Source organism: Ips typographus, linkage group LG3 (assembly GCF_016097725.1).
Source record: "Ips typographus isolate SLU linkage group LG3, UJ_Ityp_2.0, whole genome shotgun sequence".
NCBI lineage: Eukaryota > Metazoa > Arthropoda > Insecta > Coleoptera > Curculionidae > Ips > Ips typographus.
The window spans coordinates 363,133-388,253 of NC_138424.1; the positions used below are offsets into that span (position 1 = coordinate 363,133).

The 25,121-nt window shown below is 34.5% G+C and overlaps 6 protein-coding genes across 8 annotated transcripts; 3 read left to right on the plus strand and 3 right to left on the minus strand.

The window, feature by feature from the left end:
* The first annotated feature begins 689 nt into the window (after nt 1-689).
* On the plus strand, nt 690-5,595 carry wkd (TBC1 domain family member whacked). Of its 2 annotated transcripts, XM_081976845.1 has the most exons (6): nt 690-1,099; nt 1,146-1,292; nt 2,461-2,653; nt 2,712-2,926; nt 4,717-4,953; nt 5,005-5,595. In XM_081976845.1, the coding sequence occupies exons 1-6, from the start codon at nt 994-996 to the stop codon at nt 5,187-5,189; spliced, it is 1,083 nt and encodes a 360-aa protein (XP_081832971.1). In that variant the 5' UTR covers nt 690-993; the 3' UTR covers nt 5,190-5,595. The 2 variants fall into 2 exon arrangements, with proteins under 2 accessions (XP_081832971.1, XP_081832973.1); XM_081976847.1 differs by lacking the exon at nt 1,146-1,292.
* Nucleotides 5,596-5,644: 49 nt separating this feature from the next.
* Nucleotides 5,645-13,744, minus strand: FAM21 (Family with sequence similarity 21). 2 transcript variants are annotated; one of them, XM_081976823.1, is made up of 16 exons: nt 13,612-13,715; nt 13,418-13,553; nt 13,114-13,296; nt 12,920-13,062; nt 12,681-12,864; nt 12,484-12,627; nt 12,326-12,431; nt 12,094-12,272; nt 10,648-10,842; nt 9,235-10,594; nt 8,910-9,150; nt 7,274-7,548; nt 6,919-7,005; nt 6,618-6,865; nt 6,019-6,562; nt 5,645-5,949 (listed from the first exon to the last, which is right to left on the minus strand). In XM_081976823.1, exons 2-16 carry the CDS (start codon nt 13,523-13,525, stop codon nt 5,849-5,851), a joined length of 4,098 nt encoding a protein of 1,365 aa, XP_081832949.1. In that variant the 5' UTR covers nt 13,526-13,553; nt 13,612-13,715; the 3' UTR covers nt 5,645-5,848. The 2 variants fall into 2 exon arrangements, with proteins under 2 accessions (XP_081832949.1, XP_081832948.1); XM_081976822.1 differs by having other exon boundaries at nt 13,418-13,744.
* A 118-nt stretch (nt 13,745-13,862) lies between these two features.
* On the minus strand, nt 13,863-14,796 carry LOC145727310 (protein DPCD). Its single transcript, XM_081976858.1, has 3 exons — nt 14,393-14,796; nt 14,103-14,339; nt 13,863-14,046 (listed from the first exon to the last, which is right to left on the minus strand). The coding sequence occupies exons 1-3, from the start codon at nt 14,651-14,653 to the stop codon at nt 13,936-13,938; spliced, it is 609 nt and encodes a 202-aa protein (XP_081832984.1). The 5' UTR covers nt 14,654-14,796; the 3' UTR covers nt 13,863-13,935.
* An 81-nt stretch (nt 14,797-14,877) lies between these two features.
* On the plus strand, nt 14,878-15,809 carry LOC145727311 (COMM domain-containing protein 3). Its single transcript, XM_081976860.1, has 3 exons — nt 14,878-15,112; nt 15,163-15,437; nt 15,487-15,809. The coding sequence occupies exons 1-3, from the start codon at nt 14,983-14,985 to the stop codon at nt 15,685-15,687; spliced, it is 606 nt and encodes a 201-aa protein (XP_081832986.1). The 5' UTR covers nt 14,878-14,982; the 3' UTR covers nt 15,688-15,809.
* Nucleotides 15,690-19,011, minus strand: LOC145725935 (uncharacterized). The gene is made up of 5 exons (XM_081974857.1): nt 18,873-19,011; nt 17,217-17,307; nt 16,477-16,709; nt 16,207-16,378; nt 15,690-16,151 (listed from the first exon to the last, which is right to left on the minus strand). Exons 1-5 carry the CDS (start codon nt 19,009-19,011, stop codon nt 15,800-15,802), a joined length of 987 nt encoding a protein of 328 aa, XP_081830983.1. The 3' UTR covers nt 15,690-15,799.
* A 2,153-nt stretch (nt 19,012-21,164) lies between these two features.
* On the plus strand, nt 21,165-23,575 carry LOC145727298 (uncharacterized). Its single transcript, XM_081976842.1, has 3 exons — nt 21,165-22,192; nt 22,255-22,442; nt 22,504-23,575. The coding sequence occupies exons 1-3, from the start codon at nt 21,467-21,469 to the stop codon at nt 22,787-22,789; spliced, it is 1,200 nt and encodes a 399-aa protein (XP_081832968.1). The 5' UTR covers nt 21,165-21,466; the 3' UTR covers nt 22,790-23,575.
* Nucleotides 23,576-25,121: the final 1,546 nt, after the last annotated feature.

Sequence of the window (25,121 nt, forward strand, 5' to 3'; positions counted from 1 at the left end):
TCTAATCATTTTTATATCATAGTGAGACGTTTCAAAAATATTAATTTTAGTACTACAACGACATTTTTTAATTTTAATGTAGTATGATACTAATTAATTACATATCACAGGGAGACACAGAATAATAATTATTATTATCTTCAAATAGTAATTTAAATTAATAGTAAACAGTGTTGCCAAGTCCAAATATTTAATAGAGTTAGAATAATCGGTCAAAAACGGTAGATAACGACAATTTAGATGTATAAAAAAAAACAAAATTTTTAAAGAATAATTTATCTAGACAGTCACGTGACCACTGTCAAAATAACTGTCATAAATCTCAGAAACACGCTTTGTTTTGAAAACTGTGTTAAACTGTAATTATTGCAGATTCTAGACAAATTTTGACATTAGTAACAAATATTAAGTGGTTTTTGGAGGATAATTTAGCCACAGTATATTGTCACAAAGCTCAGAAACATTAAATCAGGCTTTAATGAGACAGTACATAAAGCAGGAGAACGGTAGATGAACCACAAAAACGGTAAACCTGACAACATGGGCCAAATGATTTAACGTTGCTATCTCTCTCTCTGTCTGTCGCATAGTGTTAAACAAAAACAACAAATTTTCGCATAGTAACCTGTCATTAACCTCAATACAGTCGTTTGTCAAATTGGCATGACATTAATGACAGTGACATTTCCATATCAATTTCCTATTAAATGAATGATCCATCCGTGAAGTGTTGTTGGTGTTTTCGTTCCCCAATTTCCCTTTAATTATTCGCGTAACCAGAAAATTAATATCCCGAGCACGTCAGACCGACAAAAATTAAAAGAAAGTCTGCGTTAGTGCCGGCCCGGAAAATTCAGTTCAAACTTCGTACGAAGGAAATGAGGACGTAACATCGGTTCCGTGCATGGGTGGTAAAGTTTGTAAACATGAATAAAGCTGTTGAATGTGGGCGTACCTTTGAATTTGCTTAAAGTGCGCTTGAAAATTGAAATTATGGCTCTTTCGGTTAACGGCGACACTGTGTCTGAGTGTTCTGAGGCTAGCACCCTTATTGATGGGTCTGTCATCTCCACTGTGCCTGACCGCCATGGGTTTTTGGGTGAGTCTCCCTTTTTTTAAAGGTCACCATTAAATGAGGTGTTTAGGAGGTGCTCAGTATTCACCTGAACCCCGGCAAGGCCCACCACCCGAAACAGTGTTGAGACGCGAAAGAAAATGGCTAAAAATGTTAGGCACCTGGAATTTTTACATGGAAAGAAACTATAGGAAAATTAAAGAGCGTTGCCGGAAAGGTTAGTTAATTACAGGGCTATAAAATGTTTGTTCATACAGTTTACCCTTGAATGTTTACATATTCCCTGACCTAATATCCTGGTGGAAATTGTTATCTCAAAATGTTTATCATTACCTGACACACAATAACTGGGTAAACCAAACCTATATTATTCTAATCAAAGAAGTAAACAGTACAAACTGGTTATCAGGCATTATGCAATCCAAGTTTCAGAAAAAATTAAATTCCCATTCACTTAGTCAGTCACCTTTCTTCACTGCTTGTACAATTCTGATTATCAAGTGGATAATCTCTTGCTTGGGAAGTAGTGTATAATTTAACTATGTACTGCAATATTGCTAATTAAAATGTGTGTTATTGGCAATTAATGATATAATAATTTTTTTGACCTCAGAACATTTTTACACACATTTAGTGAGACACTGGAATTGTATTGGCAATAATTGAAATTAATGGCAGTTTGAGTTTTTTTTTAGCATGCAGTGTAGGTCAATGTTATGTTCTATTTTAAAAGTTTTATTGACTAAAATGTTTTCATTTGGTTGTAGAACAATTTTATGTCAGACAATTAAAATGTCATTAGCTGAAATTGTGTGATTTTTTCTTCTTGAATAGGAAACTTTAGAAATTAGTTTTATAGAGTCAAGTGTTTGAATGATTCTTATGAAGCACTAATAACCTGTCACTAAGCAGTTAATTGTTCTGGACTGCAAATAATCACTATAAACACACTAGTAGGCTATAAATAGCCTTGTTTTTTTAGAGTACAAATGAAAATTGGCAGATCAGCTTGATAAAACTTTTTTATGTTCTAGTTTTGCCGCTAGAGGGTGTTTAAGCTGATGTACTCTTTCAATTTCCTGCTAACTTAATTTTATTATAAAATAACAAAAATAAAATACAAATTTTGTGAAAACTTATGCCATCACACTTTGGGATCCGTTTTTGGGAACACAGACATTCAGAATTTCTAGGAACATCCATTAAATGCAACACATAATACAATTTACCTCATCTATTGTTCTGGGTCTAAAATTACCCTGTTAATTTTCTTGAAGGCATTTTAAGTATGTTTGGCAATTAGTTTATTGGCCGTAAAATTAAATATAGACGGCGGAATTCACTTCCAAGCATTCCTTATATTCTCTACTGACTTATTTCACCAGGAATACCAATGTCGATCCGCCCGAAAGCTTGGCTACATCTTTGCGGCGGCCATCTACTAATGAGCAAAAACCCAGGCAGATACGAGGACTGTTTGAAAACCCCTGGAGATGTCAAATGTCTGGAGGACATTAAAAAAGACATCCACCGGCAATTCCCCACACACGAAATGTTTAATTCCGAGGACAAACCGGGGTGCGTAAACCCTGGCTTTGGTTGGAATCACGTGATTTTTTGTGGTTTTTTTTTGCAGGCAGCACGAGCTATTTAACGTGCTCAAAGCTTATACAGTCATTAATCCTGACATTGGTTACTGTCAGGCGCAGGCTCCTGTAGCCGCGTTTTTACTCATGCACATGCCTGCAGAGCAGGCATTTTGGTGTTTAGTTTCGATTTCTGATAAGTATCTTCAGGATTATTATTCACCTAACATGGAGGTGGTCCAAAGAGATGGATTTATTCTACAAGGTAGGTTTTGTTAAAAAAAACTGTTCTGTATTATTCTATAGGTGCAGTATTTGCAGTCACTATTCGGGTAGTGTACCCACTAAATATGAAAAAAAAATTAAAAAGAATTATCTGATTATGATTGGTCAAAAAAATTACTTGCTGCTTGTTTTTGACCAATCATAAATTAGGGTTGCAATTGTAGGCAAATACTGCACATGCGGACTGTAATCTCTATTTCCCAGGAGAAGTGGCAGTGACGACACTAACTTTCAGGGTAACCTTTCAGGTAAATTGTGGTGCAATTATCCAAAAAAATGTTCCTTATTTGCAAAAAAAATCTCTTCTTTATAGACAGACTACGGCCGAATTCGTTTTTAAGCTCCATTTGACGTCACGATGACGTAATTTGACAAAACCATAGATTGACCAATTGTCAAACTACGTCATTGTGACGTCAAAAATATAATAATAACGAAGGAAAGGTAAAAAAATGGGGCTAACTGCCGCCCTCTATACTAGAAAGCCTAAAATGTCCTGTGTGTGAAGGATGCTTTAAAATAAAACTCACATACCTGCGCATGAAACAAGTACCTAATAAGTTTACTGTACTAGAAAGCACTTGTACGTACCATTGAGTATTGTGTTGGAGTAAAATCATCCCACTTCAAAGTGTTCAACCACTGTTGAGTTAGATCCGGTTTTTTGTAAAGTAAAAAACTGACACGGTTGGGCTTTTTCCTGAATTGCTGTTACAATGTGGCTTGAAAAACTTATGAACGGCAGCAAACAAAAATAACTTACGCAAATAACCTCAAGTTTTGATTTTAAACCGTAAAAAATCCTCAAAAAACTCAATTTCCACAATACAAACAAACGCAAACTGTCACCACTATTTCCGCCATATTGGAATTTTTGACAAGCACCTTCTAGGCTTTCTAGTAGAGTAGGCGGTGGGCTAACACGTGACGTTCACCGAACTAGGCTAAGTTGATTTTTTTTGTCAGAGATTTTCATGAATATCGCGAAAACGGTTTGAGTGATGGATTATTTTTAAACTTTTACTAAATATGACATTTTTCTGTACAGCGCACCGTTTGTCCTTGAAAAATAAAAAACATATTTTCTGACATTTTTTACAGGGGGGTGGATTTTTTCGGAAATTCTTGAATTTTTAAAATTGTCTTTTACTGTCAGATAGCTTTAGGTTAATGGTACAAATGTGACGTGGGCTGTCATTTGTCATCTCCAAAACCGTGCCAGTCAAAGCTAAATGAACGTCAGATTTTTGTTTTTGTTCAGATTTTTCCCAGTTTGAAATTAGTAAAAAAATCACTTTGATTTGAGCAAAATTCGATATGGGCGCTGTTAGTATAGACCCACAAACTCCAAATCTCACTTATTTGAAACATTCTGTTTAGACACATCATATGGCAAAAGAAACCTAGTGAATATGGTTATCACGTGACGTTGAGCGGGCAGGGCTAAGTTGTATTGTTTGGCAGCTAGAGATCTAATTTTTCTTGCAATATCTGAGGAACGCCTTAAATTTGTACCACAAACGCACCTCGTTGGATGTCTGGTTCAACAAAAACAAAGCTTTTTAAATCACCGGAAAAAACGCTGAAGAAACCACAAAATCTTAAGAACTAATCTAAGACAGAAGTGAATTTCAACAGTTAATGTCGTGCATGCCACTTCTCCTAGGTCCGAGAGTAGTGTGTGATTGGTCAGAACAAGTGAGTGCTTTTTCTTGACCAATCACAAACTACCATCACTGGACTATAATACGTTTTTGTGTTTGTTTAAAGGGTTGCTAAAAAAAGTCTGTCCACAAGTCTACCGACATTTAAAAAAAGTGAACGCCGAACCGATGTTTTATTGCACCGAATGGTTTTTGTGCGCCTTCACTCGGACTTTACCGTGGGACACATTGTTACGAGTTTGGGACGTTTTCCTCTGTGAAGGAGTGAAAGTTTTGTTCAAAACCGCGCTGGTCATACTGATCGGGTGTCTGGGCACGGCGAAAAGTAGAAGAAACTGTCCTGGTTTGTACTCCATTTTTACCTTTTAACCAGAAGTCACCTGGATATTTCTAGGTTTGTGCGAAACTTTGGACAGGTTGAGAAATCCTCCAGAAGAGATTTTAAACGAGGAAAATCTTATTTACAACATCAACAGACTGGATATTACCGAAAAGGATTTCCAGATTGAGCATCAGAAACAAGCCAAGATTATCAAAATGGAAAAACTGGCCAAAAGTAATGGTGAGCAAAGCAGGTAGTTCTGCGTTTTGGCCGCTATATTTACCAGAGCAGCTCAAAAGTTGTTGCATTTATTAATTGTAAAAAAAAAACTTCCAAGTGCAATTCATGTTTGTTGCATTTTCATTTTAATTAATAGTAAATATTAATGAAAGTAAGATACGCACGGAATCTAGTCCTTAAGGTGCAAATTTTCTCTTTTCCTGTTTAATTAGTAAGTTTACAGTTTATTTAACACTAGTTTGTATATATTGTTGAATTTAGAGGATTTTTAATACACTTGCGTAGACTTGATGTTCTTTCTTAAGCCAAGTAACTGGGAAAATGTGCCAATTAGGCAACCGATCATATTTTGTTTATAAAGTTAAACGTTTGCTACAGTTTAAAGTTAATGTTAATTAAACCAAATAAATATGTGTCTTCCTAGGTTTTTTTTTTGGTATTCATTTGATTTGTGAAGAGACGAACCAGCAAGTTCAAACTTTTACCTAAACAGTAACTTTATTTTATAATAGCCCCACTCAAGTTGCAATTAACAAAATGTATAACATTTAATAAAGAATTCAATCACAGTTTTAGTCTATTCAGCTTAATATGTATCAAAAGAAGAAATATTTTCGTATTAAAAACATTTCACTAATATCCGAATAATTATTAATAATAAAAAGTTTTGATAAGGTCACTTGAAACCGGACAAAGGATCGAAATCCGTGACCTGTTTGTTCTCCAGCTTTTTCACCTTGGCAGTTTTAATTACTGGCTTTTTGTTGCTCGCGCCACCTACAAAAATATTATACATTTAAAACACAATAAAAATGTGTTATTAGACAATTTTGTGCAAAAAATTACCTTGGTGACTAGAAACGGCACGGGACGTTTTGACACCAAACAAGTCATCTTCACTACTATCCGAATCATCAAACAAACTTGACTTTGCTGCTGGAATGATCTTGGATTTTTGAGTTGCGCTAAAGAGACCGCTGTCGCTGTCCGAGTCGGATTTGTCAGCAAACAGTCCAGTTTTAGTGGTTTGTACTGGTTTAGTTTCTTCCATTTTCTTCTCGACGACTTTCAGATCTTTGGAAAATAAGTTTTCATCTTCACTGCCACCCGAGTCGAACAGAGTTTCAGGTTTGACAGTTTTCGAAGCGGCTAAAGCTGGTTTGAACAGATCATCTAAGGAATCCTCAAAAATGTTGCTCTGTTTTGTCTCAAGTGATTTTGTTTCTGTTTCAGTGATATTGACTGATTTATAGTCCTCAACTGTCGCCTTATCCGGTTGTTCTTCTTCAGGACCTTTGTACAAACTAAAGTCAGTCATGGACTTTCTTACAGCTTCCTGGCGTGCTCTTCTCGTAGATGGTCGTCTTTTAACTGGAATTTTAGCTCGATCCTGGAAAAATCAGACACTATACACAAATCAAAGCGTAACCATCACTAGAAATCACCTTTGTGACGCTTTGTAGAACCTCAGTGTCGCCCACACCAACAAAACTTTCACTAGAAATGTTAATTTCACTTTTTGGTCTGACGGCAGGTCCAGCCCTGGAAGGCCGCATAACTACCGGCTTAGGGGTTTCGTCCGTTTCATCAAGACTGGTCTTATCCACCAAAATTTTAGGTTTTACAGGGGCGGCCCCAGGCAATAACGCCCCCACATTGATGTTTAGGTTGTGTTTCAGCTTACCCGGAGAGGCTACAACCAACAAAATTTGTTTATTCACCCTTTTAAAAGCTCATTTTAAGTACTTCTCGCTAAGGGTTTCGGTTTTTCTATTCCGGTCTCCTCAGTTAAAAATGTCACTCTTTGTAAAACTGGAGGTGGCGCCATAATGTCTGTAAAATCAATTTGAACTACTTATTGTTACTAATTTACGAACTAAACAAAGTAGAATGAGAGAAAATATCCCTTTTGTTGATTAATTAATCTGTAGCGTATTGCGCTGTATCAAAAGTATAGTTGTCGAGATAAGAGAATTTTCCTTTTTAGGATTGATTGTTTATAAGCTGCAATCTAATCTAATAATTATTAATAATTTACAGTACAGCAGAGGCCGCAGTTTCCTGGTATTTCTATTATTTGTACAGATGTGTGTGAAATTACCTCCATCACTTTTTTCCACAATTTCACGTTCGAATACAGAACTGCTGCCCTCGAAATCCTCTTCCAAACCACTGGTAGTCAAATACTCAATTTTGCTTTCGCCCTCTGAATTTTCGGTGATTTGTTCCAAAATTGGCGCGGGCGCTATACTGTCCGTGCGATTTTTCGTAACGAAAAAACTGTCCTGACTTTGCTCATCCGCAAATATGTCACTGGACAATCGTCTCGTAGATGATGCATACGGGTAAAAGGACGACGAATCGTCTGTTTCCACTCTGTAATTAATACTTTACATTTTAACAAAAATATGTTACTAAATAAGCACAATACAAAGTCTTTAAAGTGTATAATATTCATACTTGTATGCTGGGTTTATTCGTATATTTAGACAGCTTTTTTTGCAGCTGAGAAAGACCAAAATGTCACCACTGTCTTTCAAACTCTCGAGTTTAACGGTCTCTAGCGGCCAAACGGTTTAACCTACCAACCGATGTTGTCATATCCTTAAAAAGCCCATTTCATTGGCTATCTATTGACGTACAAAAATGAGTATAGTGTGGACCAAATAAGGGAGTTATTTACGATTGAATGAAACACTGCACTAAAAAAAGTGGAAAATACATTCATCAACTATGACGCCCTCTAGCGGCCCAACCAGTAAATCAACCGACCAGTCTTGCCATACCGTTAGAAAGCCCATTTCATTAGCTATCCATTGCTGTATAGAAATCCACACAGAGTGTTCCAAATTGGCGAGTAATTTACAGTTGAGTGAAAAACTGCATCAAAAAAATTTTTCAAAATTGGTCAACTTTGACGCCCTCTAGCGACCAAACCGTCAAACTAATTAACCAAAGTTGTCATATTTTTACAAATACCATGTTATTGGCATATAAAATGGACATATAAAAGTCCATACATTATGTGTCAAATGATTATGATGATTATTAATGAAAGTCAAAATAGCCACTAAAAGTTATGTGACACTTCACCAAAAAACGGACAAAAAGGCGGAATTGTGTGTAAATGTGTCACGTGACTTTGACCGCACAGAAAAAATAAAAAACAATTAAAAAAAAGGTAAATCAAAATGGTCAAAAAAAAATCACGTGACAATGGAAAAAATGGAATAAAACAATGAAACCGTGTCAAAATGGCGGAAATGTCACGTGTCACGTGTACAAAAATATCAAAAAAGTGTAGAAGGGAATAGTTGTAGGAAATTTCCCTCTCTACAAGATTGTATTAGGGCACTTTTGCTATAAGGGCCCACCTTAGGGAGATATTACCTAAAAACGGTGTCAAAGCACAAAAAAGTAAAAAACCCTAAACAAGTTGCAACCAGGAGTAACTCGGTTATTTTATTTTACGTATAAAATTATAAAGGGATTTTTTTGCTCTACAAAATTGCATTAGGGTAATTTTGCCCTAAAGGACCTCCTCAGGGAGATATTCCCTAAAATGTTCCATAAAGCGTGAAAAAAATCTTTCTATTTTTGCTAGTTTTGGTAGTAAAACCATTTGAGACACTAAAATTGATATTTTTGATGAAAGTTAATTAACAGATTGTTTTTATAATTAACTTTCCGAACTCATTGACATTAAATTAACTAATTCTAGTCGCAATTGTATTCACCTGGTAGCGTTACCGTCCTTGACTATGCCACTTGAATAGTTCATGTCCAGACTGGGCGGAGCTTCGTCAAAAATACTGGACACTGTGTGTTGCGATTGTTGGTAGCTGGTGCGTTCCAGAATTCCATCTGTCAACGATAAATTATCACTGTCCGCGCTGTTGTCAGATAATGCGTCCCAATCCACAGGCGGAGGAGTGGGATCGAACACGTTAATTGCAGGTATACTGAACAGAGGCGATTCTAATTAATAACCGAAAAAAATATATTAAATTCACACATTTGGAATATCAATAATAATACAAAATATAAAAATATGTAACATACCAACTCTTGCAGCTGATTCTTCTTCTTTGCGATTTTTCTCGCTGTCTTCTTCCACTTTGGCTGCTTCTTTACGTTCTGAGTGAACTGAAATATCATCAAATGACACACTTTTCTTCGATGGTTCTGTTGCATTTTCCTGTTGCGAAAAATCGCCTTTTGGAATGTTTTCTGTGGTTTTGTCAAAAAGATCTGAAGATTTTTCAATATCAAACAAACTTTCTTCCTTTGTACTTGTTTTTATATTATCACTTTGTATGTCTTTGGTTGCTACATTCTCCCTGCCAGTATTTGCTTCTAGTGGTGTTTTAGTTGTTTTAATCGTAAATAAATCACCTTTGACACTATCAGAATTTTCCAAATCATCAAACAAGCTTTCTGTAATTCCTTGTTCCACTTTTAAAGGTAGTTCTTTGTTAGTGGCTGATTTTCTTGAGTTTTCCTGATTGAATAAATCATTACTCTCAGTACTTCCTAGATCATCAAACAAGCTTTTTGTGATTTTGCTTTCCACTATTAAAGACGGCTTTTCTTTAGGAAATGGTTTATCTTCAGTTTTAACACTGAATAAATCTTCTTCTGTGCTATTGGAGCTTCCCAGATCATCAAATAAACTTTTTGTGGTTCTGCTTTCCACTATTAAAGACGGCTCTTCTTTAGGAGTTGGTTTATCTTTACTTTTAACACTAAATAAATCTTCTTCTGCACTATTGGAGCTTTCCAGATCATCAAACAAGCTTTTCGTTAATTTTCCTACTGTTTTTTCCTTAGGGGTTGGTTTCAGTGCTTCAGGAGTGAATAAACTATCAGCGGAATCATCAAACAAACTTTTTGTGCTTTTATTTTGGACTTTTTTATCAGAAGTTGGTATAAACAAATCATCAGCAGCTTCATTAGAACTTTCCAGGTCATCAAACAGACCTTTTCTAGGTTTATCTACTTTTAAAGGCTCTTCCTTAAGGATTGATTTGTTTGGAGGTTCAAAATCCTCAAACAGTCCTTCAGTACTTTTGGCCTCTACAGAACTGTTCTTTTTACTTACAGTGGCAAACAAATCTTCCTCCTCTTTCAACAAGTCATCATCATCATCAAAAAGGCTAATTTTCTTAGTAGCAGGTTGTGGCTTAACAATTTTAACGTCAGATTCGTCTTCAGAATCATCAAATAAAAGATTCAATTTTTTTGTGGATTCCTGTTTGTCAGGTTTCTTTGGTAAAAAGATTTCCTCGTCTTCTGAAGAGTTGTCAAACAGACTGAGTGGTTTTTTCGTTGGTTCCACTTTTCCTGCAGTTTCTGGTTTTGGAATTTTGGATTGAAAAATGTTAGGGTTGTCGCCAAATAATGATACTCCACCAACAGGTTTCTGCATATAAAAAAAATAATTAAGTTGTGCTAATATTTGGGATGTTTTGGCACCTTTTTAGTGGGGTCTTCTTCCGTTTTTGTAGCAGTAATTTCAGGGGGTTGTTCGTCTAGGAATGGTAAATTGGTTTTGGGATGATGGAGGTATGGATTTGTTGGTTTTCCTGAGCTTTGCAGTTTTCTCCTTTCAGTTACCGCAAGTACGTCCTCTTCGCTTGAACTATCTGAATCAAACAGTCCTCTAGAAGCCTAAAAATGTTGTTAAAATATTTTATTTACCACAGAACTCAACAAATTCTTGGTTAAGAATGATTAAGAAAATGTTAATAATTGGCACAATTGTATTTGAAAATTATAAAAGGTCAAGTAGATGTCTCTTGGAGGAAAGACATTGTAAGTACAAGTCTTTACAGCTCCATGACCAAATTTGTCAGTTGTGACGTTAAGAAACACCTTTATACTTTTCTTGCATCACGTGACAGTTGTCATAACTGTCAAAACTCACTCATTAGTGACGTGAAACCATGAAATACCAAACAGATGTGTTTCTTTGAGGAATTGCACTGTAAGTTGTGATTACAGCTCCATGAAGCGAAATTTGTAAGTTTTGATGGTAAAAAACACTTTCATACTCTTTTTACGTCACGTGACAGCTGTCATAACTGCCGAAACTCATTCATTAGTGACCTGAAACTATAAAACGCCAAACAGATGAGTTTCTTTGAAGAATTGGACTGTAAGTTGTGTTTACAGTTCCATGGAGCCAAATTTGTGAATTTTGACGTTGAGAAACACTTTTATACTTTTCTTACGTCACGTGACAGCTGTTATAACTGTCAAAACTCATTCAGTAGTGACCTGAAACTCTAAAAAGCCAAACAGATGTGTTTCTTTGAAGAATTGTACTGTAAGTTGTGTGTAGAGCTCTATAGAGCCAAATTTGTCAGTTTTGGCATTAAGAAACACTTTGATATTCCTGTCTTATACTATCTTTATCTTATCTTCTATTATTGTAATCCCTTAACATCACAACTGTCAACAAAATTTGCGGCTCTATTGAGGTGTAAACACGCGGTGCAACTATTAGGCACTGTCTATTAAGTTTTGACAGGTGTCAAGTGACTATAAGTAGTAGTATAAGGTTCAGTTCGTCAAAGTGGTCAACGTTTTTCAAATCAAATGAATTAAAAGTTTTTTTGAGCTTTTCAATGTTGCCAAAATGACTGAATCAGTAGATTTGACTTTGGCAATGTTAAATGTAATTTTGAAGCTTTTCCACATGGAAAAGGTGTTTTAGAGTTTGAAAAATTGCCGTTTTCGCTTTGTGAGGGTTTAGCGTGAGTTTAAAACGCCGAGCCCGCTCGTTCAGAATACCTGAATTGTTGCAAAGCCATACTTTTCAGTTTTTTGTGAAGTTATAAAATAAAATTCTCGACAATTTACAGTTTTCTGTAAATTCTTAGTTAACAAAATTACCTTGAGCCATCTCTAGTTACTAACCTTAACATTGGAGGAACTTTCAACCTTTGGTGCACTATCAGCAGCCCAAAGGGAACCTGCACCAACATTTTCAGAGAATAAGTCTCTACCAGGTGAAAACAACCCCTCATTGGCCGGTTTTGGCAATATGGTCTCATCAAGGTCTCCTATAGGTGGAGGTTGATCAGAGAACAATTTGCCTACAACAATAAACAGTTTGATAAAAGATTGGAAAATTGTTGAGTCTACTGACCAATATTCTGGGGTTGACTGACAGGTGTTTGACTATTTCGACCAGTTATGACGTCACCAAGCTTGGCAGCCAACTGCTCAGCAAAGTTGTCAGTGGATATTGGTCCCTAAAATTATTTTTACTATGTAAACAATCAAACACACAATTTGGCCACCAACCCTAACAGGTGGTGCAGAACTGTCATCATCTGAAGACTCAAACATGTCCTGCCTGGAATCTTTTGAGTTGTTAAAAGTGGAATTTGCAACTGGACCTCCAGTGTTGCGATTAGTAAAGTCCAGTTCTGAGCTAGATTCTGAGCCCTACAATATCCCAATTACTTCCTAAATAGTTTACTTAATATGTAGTGTCTTACAATGATGACATTTTTAGGTAAAGTGGTGTCAGAGTCACTACTGTAGACATCCTGTTCTTTCTCTGACTCAGACTCATCATCTGATGGTAAAAGGCCTACATGCCACTTTTTCTGCCAATTCTCAGTCCCTATTAAATAAGGTAAAGGCCTGTCTATGTATGGGTCTTTCAGTTTTAGCACAAAACTACAATTTAACACAAATCAGTTTAAGTTGCCAGCCTTATAAAATGTATAGTAACCTTTGATCATTCTCATCTCCTTCACTGTCACTTATAGACAACTCAACTTTATCAAAATACTTTTCCATAACTTTTAAACCATTTGTAATGGCTTTCTTGACTGACAATTCCTTATCCTCCTCTGTATGTTCAGTAATATCATTCTACAACTCACAACTTCAAGTATCATTCAGGCTAAAGCTGTTAAGCATCACCTTATTAACAATAACATTTTCTACAGTTTCATCATCCTCATAAACGCGATTTTCAATAAACTGAGTGTTTCTCAAACTGTGAAACTCATTTCTGGTTACTTCAAGTTTGAGACCTACATGTTCAAGATTATTGAGCAGATTGTCCACTTTTTGATTCAATTCTTCAGTGTCAGACAATAAGGACTATAAGTACAGAAGAACACTAATTAAGTAAAATTAATCAAGTAAAAGAAACTGACTCAACTTCACAACAAACATTTTTGCCTCCCTTTTTTGAGATTTTTACTAGTATGTAGATTTTTACCTGAGAAAACTTTTTAAGGCTATTTAAAACAGCAACATCTCCAGCTAAAGACCAATTACTTGCATTGTTTACCATTTGGTCACTTGACCATTCAATATTGTCCCCCATTTCATCTATTATCTGATGGTTTGGTTATCTTCAAATAAGCTAGATTTTATACCTTAACTTTATGTACAGAGTCACTTGCAAAATACTTTTATAAAGATGTAAAGGATCTGTGTGTTACATTCACTTTGATTATAATAGAATTAATTCTATTATAATCAATTATTTTCCCAATTTTACAACTTGTAAAAAATAAATATAAACAAACACCTGTCACATTTTAAAAACACCATATTTTGAGGTTAGAAAGCCAATACTTCTTCCTTTTTCTTATTAAAAGTTTATGGTTTCTGACCATAAACATTTTAAAACTCTTAAACTGTAAAAAAAATAAATAACATTTTCCTTTTGATGTTAAAAATTCATGTATTTTTTAAAACAAAATTAACTAAATACAACACGTTTGCATTCTCTCAGCTTGGTTTGCATCCGTTCACGTCATTTTCATAACTGGGCGGCTGAAGTTGTTTCACTTCTTCATATAAGGCTTTTTCAAATTCCAACAACTTTTGTGGTTTTTTATACTGCAAACCAACTCATTTATAATAATATATTAGTAATATAAAGTTGCATCACTTACTGTTATGATCAGAGTATTGAATTTGTGTGTAAAAGCCACATTTTCCTGTTCCAGAGCAATTTCTAACCTCTCTAAATCAGGTACTGGTAGTTTTTTGTAGTATTTTTTGTTTGTGGTCCGCACAATGAGGCTGTACGAGTCTGTGTCGACATTCACTGAATACACATCAATTGGGTAGGGTAGGTTTCTGATTCGCCACTCCAAGTTTACTTTCGTGATTCTCCTACTGACAAAAGGCTAAAAAATTTAAATATCAGACAACAAAAATTACAGGGCTTGGTCGACTGTACCTGTCCAGCATCCTCACGAATCATACACTTTTCCTCTACACTGTAATTTGGTTCCGGGTCCCCAACTTCAATCTCCCATGAAGTTTCACCTTTCAGTTCCTTATTGCACCTCCAAGCTCGACGCGTAACACAATGTGTGTTCAAATCAAACTCCTCGACCAGTTCTCGACCATCTCCAAAGTCGTAATGGACTTTTTTCAAATTTCCATCCACAATACAGGATTTTTTGGAGTTTTGAAGCTTTGAAAACCAATCAGTCATTTTCACTTGAGTTATCAAAATGTACGGCTTAATTTATTAAGGCCAGTATTGGCCTAACAAACTGTTGGTTGCTAGGATGTTTCTATGTTATGTATTCTAATTTTATTTTGAAAATCAATTTCAAATTGATAAAATTGCAGGCTGATAAACTAGTAAACATTGAGATTGAGGTTAGGTAAGTTTGTTTTTGGTAGTGGTTGCAATCCCGGAAGTTTGACAGCCGTAATAAATTGCCACTTAAATTTAGGTTATGTTTACAATTTTTTTTAATTAATTGTTATTGTTTTGTACTAATTGTGTTAATTTACAAAGTTTACCAGTAGTTTGTCATGGAAATTGAAGAAACCTACAAAATTTCTCTAAAAGCAGTGAATACTGGTGAAGTTTTCACCGATCAACTGCTAGAAATATTAATAGAAAATTGTTGCAAGTCTCTGGCTAAACAAACAGATTTAAAAGGTATTTTCTAACTTAATACAAACTTTTCAGTTTACTAAGTTATATTGTAGACCTGCCAGCTTTACCAGACGCAGATCTAGTACTGGTAAAACAGCTCCATGCAAGTTTATTACACATTTACACTCAGGCAGTCAGGCAAAACACTTCCCTTGAAGATTTTTCTAATTTCCTAATTAATGAGTGTAGTATCAGTAAAGCAAGGGCTGGGCTACTTAGTGGTTATTACTGTAAATGGTTCCCACTTATCCGGGTACAGCTGTTAAATATTGGAAATCATTTACCACATATAACTGATGTAAAGTGGAAAGTGGATCACATTATCAAAGTAAAGTTTGTTTTTGTTTTGGTTTTTTGGTGAATGTATTGAATTTTAGACTAGTTCACTTGACGTGTCTGGAGGACCATTATTTAGAATAGCATTGAAGACTGAGAAGTATGATCCAAACGCTCATGAACCCAAAGTGGAGGTAATCCATTTTACTTGCACCCATCAAGAGTTGCAGGATTTAGTTTACAAACTCAAGGATGCGGCTAATCATTGTCATAAAATTGCGGCAGGATTTCTATCACAATAAGCTTAGGTAGAAATGATTTTATTATAGTTTACAAACAAGAATGAAGGTTTGGTGTCTGTTAAACTTTTGAAAGACCTAAGAATTATTTAATAACAATCTGTATAAAGAGAACTTAATCTTCATGGTCACTGTCTTCTTCATTGTCCATAACTCTACTTCTGGGCTTCAAAGTCAACAGGTCTGAGTCAATGGAAATATCATCCTGATCCTGACTGATACACTCAGATATTCCCAAAGCTGAACAGCCCTCCTCCATTTCAGATAACAAAACATTTCTTGTGGTTTCCATGGAATCTTCCATAGTGTCTTCAATGGAGATCATATTGGCCATTGAGCATGGTTCAAGTGAACAACTGGGTGTTGAGCACTTTTCCATTTGTAAATTTGTTGAAGGGCTGATCAGGTTTTCCATTGAGATGGTTATGGTGCTGGGATTGGTTAGACGGTCTGCTAATGTCATATCACTGCAAATGATTTTAGTTGTTATAAATGTCTGCACATGTAGACTATTAATTATACTTTAAGTTAATAATATCCTGACCGGATTCCGTGCACACCATTTCCATGTTATTTGAAAAGCTATTGACTGGTTGAGTCATGTTTGACCATTCCACACCCATAAACATGTTTGGGGAATTGTCTAATGGAGCAAAATTTAACAAAGGCGAAGCGGTTGTTTGATGTTGACCTCCTGAAAGTAATTGACATTGATTTGTTTTTATTGACAGACAGGTACGTGGGGGCTCTGCTCTAGTGACCTTTTTTTACTATTATGGTGTTATGGCCTACCTGGTAATTGCATGGGCAATTGCATAGGACTGGTTTGGATTTCGCCCATTGTTTTGTTCATGTACTTTTCCTGTTTACGCCATTTGGCGCGGCGATTTTGAAACCAGACTTGCACCCGAGCTTCGGTCAAATCTATTCTGAGGGCTAGTTCTTCCCGAAAAAACACGTCGGGGTAATGGGTTTTGTGAAATGCTCTCTCTAGTTCTTCGAGTTGATAGTTGGAGAACGTTGTTCTAATTGGAAAAGATTTTTTGATTAACGCAAGAAAAACTGTACTTTGAAAACTCTAAATTGAAGCAATAAGCTTTGAAACAAAGATAGTCTGCTAGAAGTCCAGATATGATTCCTTTTGAGCTTTTCTATAATGTGTGATTTAGGCTGTAATATGTCACTTGTTTTTAACAGCAATATGAACCAATATACAGGGTGTTCGTTTTTCCGAAACTAGGAAGGTTGCGCAATTTAAATGTCGCGTTAAAGACTGAAACATTTTGAGTACTAATGATGGGCTAATTTTGTATCAAAGTTACAATTTAAACAAAAATTATAGTTTCAAAATGAGTGCCTGGGATATATTAATTAATATTTTGATTAGGTTAGTTGTCTCATCATCTGACTAGTTGTCATATAATCATTCTGTTGCAAATGACAATAAAATCATGTGGACTACTGTCATTTGACATAACAAAGGCTTCAAGGCGCTCTTTGTTTATAAAAATTGCAAAAAAATCTTCTCTTACCTGTACCTTCTTTGTTTCCTCTTTAGTGACCCTGAACCATTATTAAGACTTTCTTGGTCGCCTTCCAGAAGGGACTCAGAGGCCGAATATTCTGAAAATTTAATTTGCAAATTTATTGGAATTAATTTACTCAAAATGTTTAAAGTTTAGAACACTAGAAATTTTAAGTTTTCAGTACTATTTATTATAAGTACAGTATTTGCATAAATCACAGCACTGTTTGAAGTTTGTGATTGCTCAAAAAACGCAGAATTGACTTTACTAAGACTAAAGAGTTTATTTTCAGGACTATTGGTGTATAACTCAATTTTCTGGACTAATGGTAACAGTTCAAACTAAATTTCAATTCAGCATTTAGTGTCAACATTTTTCACTTTTTTCATTGAAGAGTCCAAAACTTAACTCCATATTTTTCAGTCTTAAAGCACTAAAAACAGTTCAAATTTCTTAGAAATGATCCAATTTGTTGCACCGATGAGTGTAGAAGTCAATTTAATAGTGAAGAAGTTTGTAATGGCATTTTAAAGACTATGTACAGTGTACAAACTGGCCTGATAAGTCAAAAACTTTGTAGAGATCGTGAAAAGTCTTAAAATACGATTTTTCAGGCTGAAAACTCTAATTAAAAGCACTAAAAATAGTCTAGATTTTTAAGAAATACTCGAATTTTTAACATTGAAGAGTCTAGAAGTCAATTTAATAATCACAAATGTTGAAATGGCATTTTTAAGCATATGGAAAATCTAAAAAGTGTATTCTAAGTTAAAAACTTGGTGAAGATAGCCTTGAATCTCGATTTTCAAAGCTTAAAACAGTTTTCAAGCCCTAAAAATAGTCCACAGTTCTAAGAAAATGAAAAGCAAGTAAAAAAGCTTCAAAAGTTAGTCTTCAAGTCAATTTTCATGAATCTAATGTCAATATCCTGTATTTAAGACTAAGATATTGAAATGTGTTTTCAAGTTGTGAAAATTACTTCAAATGCAAATTTTAAGCTTCTGATGTCATTTTTGGTGTTCAAGTTAATTTTCAAGGTTTAATGTGGGAATTTGTAGTCACAAATTTTACAGAAAGTAGTTTTTCATGTGTGCAAGACAATTTTCAAGACAAGTTTTTCAACTTTTCTGAAAACTATGAAGATTGACTACAAAGACACACAAAGTCAATTTTCCCCCTTTCAAAGTAAATTTTATGGTTTATAAGTCAATTTTCAAGACTAAAGTTGTTCAATTTGTCTGAAAACTGTGACAAAAACCTTTTTTAAACTTTTAAGTCAATTTTTAAAAATTGGCAAAAATTTCCTGGTACACTTTGATTTTTTCTTCTAAAGCATGGACATTTATCGGTTATTGACGTTAACTTGCTTAATAGAGAAAAATTCAATTAGAGGCCTGCTTTATTAAGTTTATACTTAATTTAATAAAAGCACAAATACGTGTATAGATTATAATTTGATTATTTTGCATCTATTGAGTTAGTCGTCTTTTAGAAAGTGTCTGTCGCCTTGTTTATGTTGTAAAAAGGTAATTAGTCTATAGGCAGGTATAAACTTTAAAAAGGTTTAAAATATAGCCTTATTGTTACATTATCTTGCTCAATGCCGGTTTTACGACTATTTTTATTAGGTTTGCACAAACATTTTTCCAAAGCTATTCTTACGGTATTTGTCGCTGTTTTCTTCATCTTGACTACCGTCACCTTCCGACGTCAGACTGTTCAAAAGTCCACTAATACTATTGTAAGAACTGTCCAAAACTTCACCAACACTTTGACTATTATTTTTACTGTGCGAATTCATTGTTTTAAACTTTATCAATATTTTGTTTACCGTTTTTTTCGTTGTTTAATTTAACCGTAGCTGCAAATTCCTACGCTATTCTGGAAACTTTACAGTTTCAGCGTGTATAAGGTGCTTAAAGAAGCCATTAAAACGCTTTTATACACGACAGATATTAACTATTTTTAAAGAGCTTTCCCGTATAGTTTTTCTACGATTTCCCCGTTGTATTATACGTTTAGTCTTTATAGTTACACGAACGTAGAGTTTTATTTAAAAAAATTGCGGTATAACGTACTGGTAATTTAAAATGGGTGTCAAGAATGGCTCAAACAGATAATTCAATAAAAATAAACATTTTCATATGTTTGCAACAATTCAATTTATACAGGATGGTTTGCGATAAATGCGTCATATATTTTATGGTTGGATTAAACCTCAAAAAGTAACCTTAGTTTGTTATACAGAGCGTCAAAGTTTTTTTTTTTTTGGAAATATCTTTCGAAACGCAACTTTTGCAAGAATAGTTTCTTAGAAAACACAACTTTTTCAATGTAAATGAATTTACTTTCCATTTCCATTCAAGCAGTGGCAGTGAATTTGGGTTAACCATGTTTTTTTTTACCCTAACTTCAACCCCACTGAACAAATGGATGCTTCAAAATGTTTTCAATCTCAAACGTTCATGATTTTAATGTCAATTTACAGTTTTCAAGTAAATTTTTCATGAATTTAATGCACATTTTCAGTTTACAAGCTATTTTTTATGATTTCAATGTCTATTTACAGTTTTTAAGACAATTTTCATGAATTTGATGTCAGTGTGCAGTTTTTAAACTAATTTACATGATTTTAAAGGCAATTTACAGTGTTTAAGACAATTTTCATGGATTTGATGTAGTACACTTTTACTTTTCAAGACAATTTTCATGATTTTGATGTCAATTTACAGTTTTTAAGACAATTTTCGTGATTATAATAACTTTTTTAGGGTAATCAAAAGACAGTTTAAAGGGCTACAATTTAGTTCAAACTGTATGGAGTGCCAGTAATTGACATTCTCTCGATTTGTTATTTCGGTTCCAAAACGCGTTACGATTCAAAGGCACGTGACCACCATGTGATTTTATAATCCTGGTGTCACGAGATTTTTAGATCATAACGCGTTTGGTTCCGGAATAATCGGACAAAAGATTTCCGTCGTTTTGCTAAAAATGTATTACAAAGGACCAACAATGCAAACGTTTATAGGTATTGCCTCACATTTTACGAGCCTCTAGAGGGTCATTACTGCCGTTTTATGACAGTCTCGACGCCGTCGCGTCTGTGGCTTTTAGGGATTTTTCCTTGTATGCACGTGCAAATTGTTTGATATCTTGTTTTTGTCAGACTGTTTTGACCTTTTTTACCTATATTGTACACAGTCTGAACGACACTTAAGTTAGGCCTAAAGTAGAACGGTGATAAAGCACTAATTTTTTATGCAAAACGGAAAAAAAAAACAGAAATTTTGTCTTAAAATGTCACCCTTTGACATATAACAAATATAAAACTTGTCAAGTAATGTTTTGTGTTCATAATCGTGTATCATTTCTTAAAACCACTTAGCAATTGCAGGTGTAAAATTGTTTGACAGCTTTTTTCAACAATTTTTATGGTAAATTAATATTATAAACGGCTTATAGTAGTATTTAAAAATCAATGGAAAGAATTAATTATGATTGCAACACTCAAGAGTCAAGATGACCAGTTCCGCTATTGTTTATTTAGACACCGTTGCCAAGTTTAATTGCGATTTGAACAATAAAATTTAGTTTTTTCAAGCGTTTATTTCTAAAACCCACGTATTTATTAAGAAGAAATTTGTAATAACGTTTTATCGAATGGTACAATAAACATATTTTACAATGATTTAAAAGAAATGGCAAATTGATCATTTTTATCGGCTATCAAATGACGTCACGAGTGTGCCTATTAATGGCAGTCAAATTAAACGTCCTCGGAACTATTTTAAAATTGTTTTGCACTTATGTAAATTTTAATCAAAGTGTAAGTAAGATTTGATTTAGTTATAAAAATAATAGAAATTGGTTAAGAAAAACATTTTTAAATAAAGGTAATAAAGCATTTTAGAAGGGACAATAAAAAAGCAGGTATCGTTTTTGACATATTTTATGACGTCCGATAATATAATTTTTCGTTCAAAGAATTGGTTCAAAGTGGTGGGAGTAATAAAAGGTAGTGAGGGTTGTAAAATCAGAAAAATCTTGGTATTTTGTAGAGCGACTATTGCTCAGTCTTAGTTCCTGCCTGCTAAAGATAGCACGTTCTTTGAGTTGCTCAACCAAGTTTGAAACTTTGTTTTTACCGTGTACGCGTTTCAAAAGTTTGTTCGGTGATTTACTCGCGTGTGTTTTAACAGTCGTTCCAACTGCTAGTAATTCCCAAAAGCCAACGTGTATTGCTAAAGCTAAAGATGAACAAAAGAAGCCAAGTTAACCAACGCCTAACTTCAAGCGTATTATTAAACCTATCCAAACAAAAAGGCGCGAAACAAAAAACGGGCAGAATGCCGTTGTTTGGATCTCCGATTTCTTTGCAATCCAAAAATCTAGTCAAAGATGAGTCTCTTTATGTGGATCCGGACACTAAAGATTCAGGATACAGCGAAGATAACAAGGAAGAAGTTTTAACGTTGCTTTCATCCCCATTGACGTCGGAAGAAACCATCCTCACATTCCCCACTGAAGGGATTGATAAGTCTGCTGTAAGCACCCCCAATTTGATTACGAAGAAACGATTGTGGTTCAGCAGCCCTCGGGAAGAAAGCCCTTCGGTCACCACAGCTATTGGCTTGAAAAAACTGAGGCTTTTTGACTTTAAAGTTGAGGTGACACAACCCCAAAATGAAAGCTGTTTGGACATCCCTGAAGAAAGTGCTGCTGCTTTGCTTGAAGAGGAAGAATCTGTAGTACCGCAGTCTGGCAATAGCGAATCCTTGTACGCCTTAAATGGGGACCGACAGGAACTCGTTAAGGAAGCAGTTGAAAAATCAGCAACCGAAGAACTGATTGGGGATTTTACAAAGTCTCACGCCTTGCCTTTAGTTACTGGCTCACACCCAGATTTAAGGTGCATTACCCCAGAAACACTCAAAGGACTTATTGATGGAAAATACAATTACATTGTGGATTCATTCAAGGTTAGTTATTAATTTAGTTATTTTAGTTTTCACAGTTTTTTAATTTTGTGTTTGTTTAACAGATTATTGATAGCCGCTACCCTTATGAGTATGCAGGGGGGCACATCAAAGGGGCCACAAACATCTATAAAATGGAAAACTGCTTTGAGTTGCTTAACATTCCAGCAAAGTCAAAAGATGAGAGGCACATTCTAATTTTCCACTGTGAGTTTTCAAAGCAAAGAGGCCCTACTATGGTTCGGAATTTAAGGTGAGTTGATTTTTATAGCATTTTTTTAATCCTGTACTAATTGATGTTTTCTTTTTTTCAGAAAAGAAGATAGAACCAGAAACGCTGCAGACTACCCAGCATTGGCTTACCCTGAAGTTTATGTGCTTGAAGGTGGCTACAAAAAGTTTTTTGAGACTTTTCCTGAATATTGCATTCCCACCGAATACACCAGAATGCTGGACCCCACCTATGAAGAAGAAATGAAATTTTTCATACAACAATGCAAATCCTCCGAAACTGTGACTGGAACTAGCAAAAAGGGACGCCACGGCAAAGTTTTCCGCGCCCCCATTTCGGTAAGAAAGTCTTTGTCGTCCAGATTCTGATCCCTCTTACCAAATAAAACACAAGTTTGGCTTTTTAGACTTATATACAAATATTTAGTATTATATTTTAGCAAAAATGTGTATGTTTCGCTTTTATTTCTTTAATCTGTGATTTATTTAACCGCCATGTTCTTTGACACTTTTAAGACTTTTAGTACAAATTATTCAAAACTTGTGACATTGCCATTTTAGTTTTTTAGGTAGTTTTAAGAAATCCTGATTTACGTTTTGTGATACTCGTACAGTAGGTCTGTTTAGCAGTGTATTTTGAAGCTATACAAAATACAGTTGCTTCTAAGTCCACATGTGAGGCGTTTATAATAAATATCAACACAGTCGGTAGTAGTTTGTGCTGAAATCTACTGCAAATGTGGACTTACAATAATTGAATGGACCATCTGTATAGGAACTGACTTGAACGTTCCTTTAGCCTTAACTATAAGTAAAAAGTCTACTCCAGGCTAGTTTTTTTTTAAAAGGCTGTTTTTTTAGTTTTATAAGTTAATTGTTTATTTTTTTACTCGATTATATTTGCGCTGTTGTTGATTTTCAGAGATTACACTAACAAATATATAGGATTCGGTAAAAGTGTGTACAGCGTAAATACCTATTTAGTTTTTTATGTATAATGCTCACGTGCAATTTTAACTCCAAATTGCTATCTATCCTAAGAAAAAAACCTATTTGGTGCAATTATATTTTTTTAAGATTTTAAATGGCTTGTAAGTGTTAAGCGGGTGTTTGTGAGTTTTAGAGGTGCCGAACGAATAAATATGTTTATAAACATTTCAAGAGTTTTTATTAATTTTCTAACAGAGAGGTCACCCTGTATAACTCCACGAAATAAAGGGTTGTCAAAATTTATTTTTACTGCTTTTAAGAAATGAATATTTAGATTCAGTAGATAGTAACTGTACAATGATGGGACCTTTTGTATTTTCCTCAGTATTTTCGCAATTTGAAGAATACGGCCCTGAAATTTGTGGGAAAGCTGTAAATCAACTTTAAAATCCCAAAACATATTGCACTTTTTCCATCAACAACTTTTACTTCACTCAAACAGTGATAAGAGTTGCCATTTAAAACGCAGTGAAACCTCATTTCAGTCGACTCTGAAATTTGCTGTGTAGCCTGTAAATTGACCTTAAAATCCAGAGACGTTTTCCACAATATTCACAAAAAATTCTAAATTTAGTAAAACGACAGTAACCATGAAAGAAAATGACAAAAAACAGGTTCAACTCACATAAAACACAGTTTTCTAAGTAATTTAGGTATTTGGGCTGTTACGGGTCTGAAATTTTATCTGGGACTAGTAAATTGAACCTAAAAACCAGGTACGTACTGCACAATATTCACAAAAAATTATAAGTTCATTAAAACGACAGTAACCATGAAAGAAAGTGACAAAAAACACGTTCAATTCACATAAAACATAATTTTCTAAGTAATTTGGGTATTTGGGCTGTTACGGGCCTGAAATTTTATCTGGAACTAGAAAATTGAACCTAAAAACCAAGTACGTACTGCACAATATTCACAAAAAATTCTAAGTTTATTAAAACGACAGTAACCATGAAAGAAAGTGACAAAAAACACGTTCAACTCACATAAAACACAATTTTCGAATTAATTTGAGTATTTGGGCTGTTACGGGCCTGAAAATTTAATTAGGATTAGTAAATTGAACCTAAAAACCAGGTACGTACTGCATAATATTCACAAAAAATTCTAAGTTTATTAAAACGACAGTAACCATGAAAGAAAGTGACAAAAAACACGTTCAATTCCATAAAACACAATTTTCCAAGTAATTTGGGTATTTGAGATGTTACGGGCCTGAAATTTTAATTGGGATTAGTAAATTGAACCTAAAAACCAGGTACGTACTGCACAATATTCACAAAAAATTCTAAGTTTATTAAAACGACAGTAACCATGAAAGAAAGTGACAAAAAACACCTTCAACTCACATAAAACACAATTTTCTAAGTAATTTGGGTATTTGGGCTGTTACGGGCCTGAAACTTTAACTGGGATTAGTAAATTGAACCTAAAAATCAGGTACGTATTGCATAATATTCACAAAAAATTCTAAGTTTATTAAAACGACAGTAACCATGGAAGAAAGTGACAAAAAACACGTTCAACTCACATGAAACACAATTTTCTAAGTAATTTAGGTATTTGGGCTGTTACGGGTCTGAAATTTTATCTGGGACTAATAAATTGAACCTAAAAACCAGGTACGTACTGCACAATATTGCCTAGAATCATAAAATTGTTCATTATCTACTGTAAAACAGAGTTTCAGCTTTGTTGAATGAGCAGG

What these genes read in the sequence shown, in the direction of transcription:
- LOC145725935 (XM_081974857.1), bottom strand. Translation starts at nt 19,011, where the DNA reads ATGAATTCGCACAGTAAAAATAATAGTCAAAGTGTTGGTGAAGTTTTG. An exon ending in AGGAAACAAAGAAGGTACAG is followed by an intron (nt 16,710 to 17,216) that starts GTAAGAGAAGAT and finishes TTTTCCAATTAG; the next exon opens with AACAACGTTCTCCAACTATC. An exon ending in CAGGATATTATTAACTTAAA is followed by an intron (nt 16,152 to 16,206) that starts GTATAATTAATA and finishes AATCATTTGCAG; the next exon opens with TGATATGACATTAGCAGACC.
- LOC145727298 (XM_081976842.1), top strand. Translation starts at nt 21,467, where the DNA reads ATGAACAAAAGAAGCCAAGTTAACCAACGCCTAACTTCAAGCGTATTA. An exon ending in ACATTGTGGATTCATTCAAG is followed by an intron (nt 22,193 to 22,254) that starts GTTAGTTATTAA and finishes TTTGTTTAACAG; the next exon opens with ATTATTGATAGCCGCTACCC. An exon ending in ACTATGGTTCGGAATTTAAG is followed by an intron (nt 22,443 to 22,503) that starts GTGAGTTGATTT and finishes TCTTTTTTTCAG; the next exon opens with AAAAGAAGATAGAACCAGAA.
- wkd (XM_081976845.1), top strand. Translation starts at nt 994, where the DNA reads ATGGCTCTTTCGGTTAACGGCGACACTGTGTCTGAGTGTTCTGAGGCT. An exon ending in TAAAGAGCGTTGCCGGAAAG is followed by an intron (nt 1,293 to 2,460) that starts GTTAGTTAATTA and finishes TTATTTCACCAG; the next exon opens with GAATACCAATGTCGATCCGC. An exon ending in AATTCCGAGGACAAACCGGG is followed by an intron (nt 2,654 to 2,711) that starts GTGCGTAAACCC and finishes TTTTTTTTGCAG; the next exon opens with GCAGCACGAGCTATTTAACG.
- FAM21 (XM_081976822.1), bottom strand. Translation starts at nt 13,525, where the DNA reads ATGGGGGACAATATTGAATGGTCAAGTGACCAAATGGTAAACAATGCA. An exon ending in GCCTTAAAAAGTTTTCTCAG is followed by an intron (nt 13,297 to 13,417) that starts GTAAAAATCTAC and finishes CTGTACTTATAG; the next exon opens with TCCTTATTGTCTGACACTGA. An exon ending in TTCTACAAAGCGTCACAAAG is followed by an intron (nt 6,563 to 6,617) that starts GTGATTTCTAGT and finishes TGATTTTTCCAG; the next exon opens with GATCGAGCTAAAATTCCAGT.
- LOC145727310 (XM_081976858.1), bottom strand. Translation starts at nt 14,653, where the DNA reads ATGACTGATTGGTTTTCAAAGCTTCAAAACTCCAAAAAATCCTGTATT. An exon ending in TTCGTGAGGATGCTGGACAG is followed by an intron (nt 14,340 to 14,392) that starts GTACAGTCGACC and finishes TAAATTTTTTAG; the next exon opens with CCTTTTGTCAGTAGGAGAAT. An exon ending in TCAATACTCTGATCATAACA is followed by an intron (nt 14,047 to 14,102) that starts GTAAGTGATGCA and finishes GTTGGTTTGCAG; the next exon opens with TATAAAAAACCACAAAAGTT.
- LOC145727311 (XM_081976860.1), top strand. Translation starts at nt 14,983, where the DNA reads ATGGAAATTGAAGAAACCTACAAAATTTCTCTAAAAGCAGTGAATACT. An exon ending in TAAACAAACAGATTTAAAAG is followed by an intron (nt 15,113 to 15,162) that starts GTATTTTCTAAC and finishes GTTATATTGTAG; the next exon opens with ACCTGCCAGCTTTACCAGAC. An exon ending in AAGTGGATCACATTATCAAA is followed by an intron (nt 15,438 to 15,486) that starts GTAAAGTTTGTT and finishes ATTGAATTTTAG; the next exon opens with ACTAGTTCACTTGACGTGTC.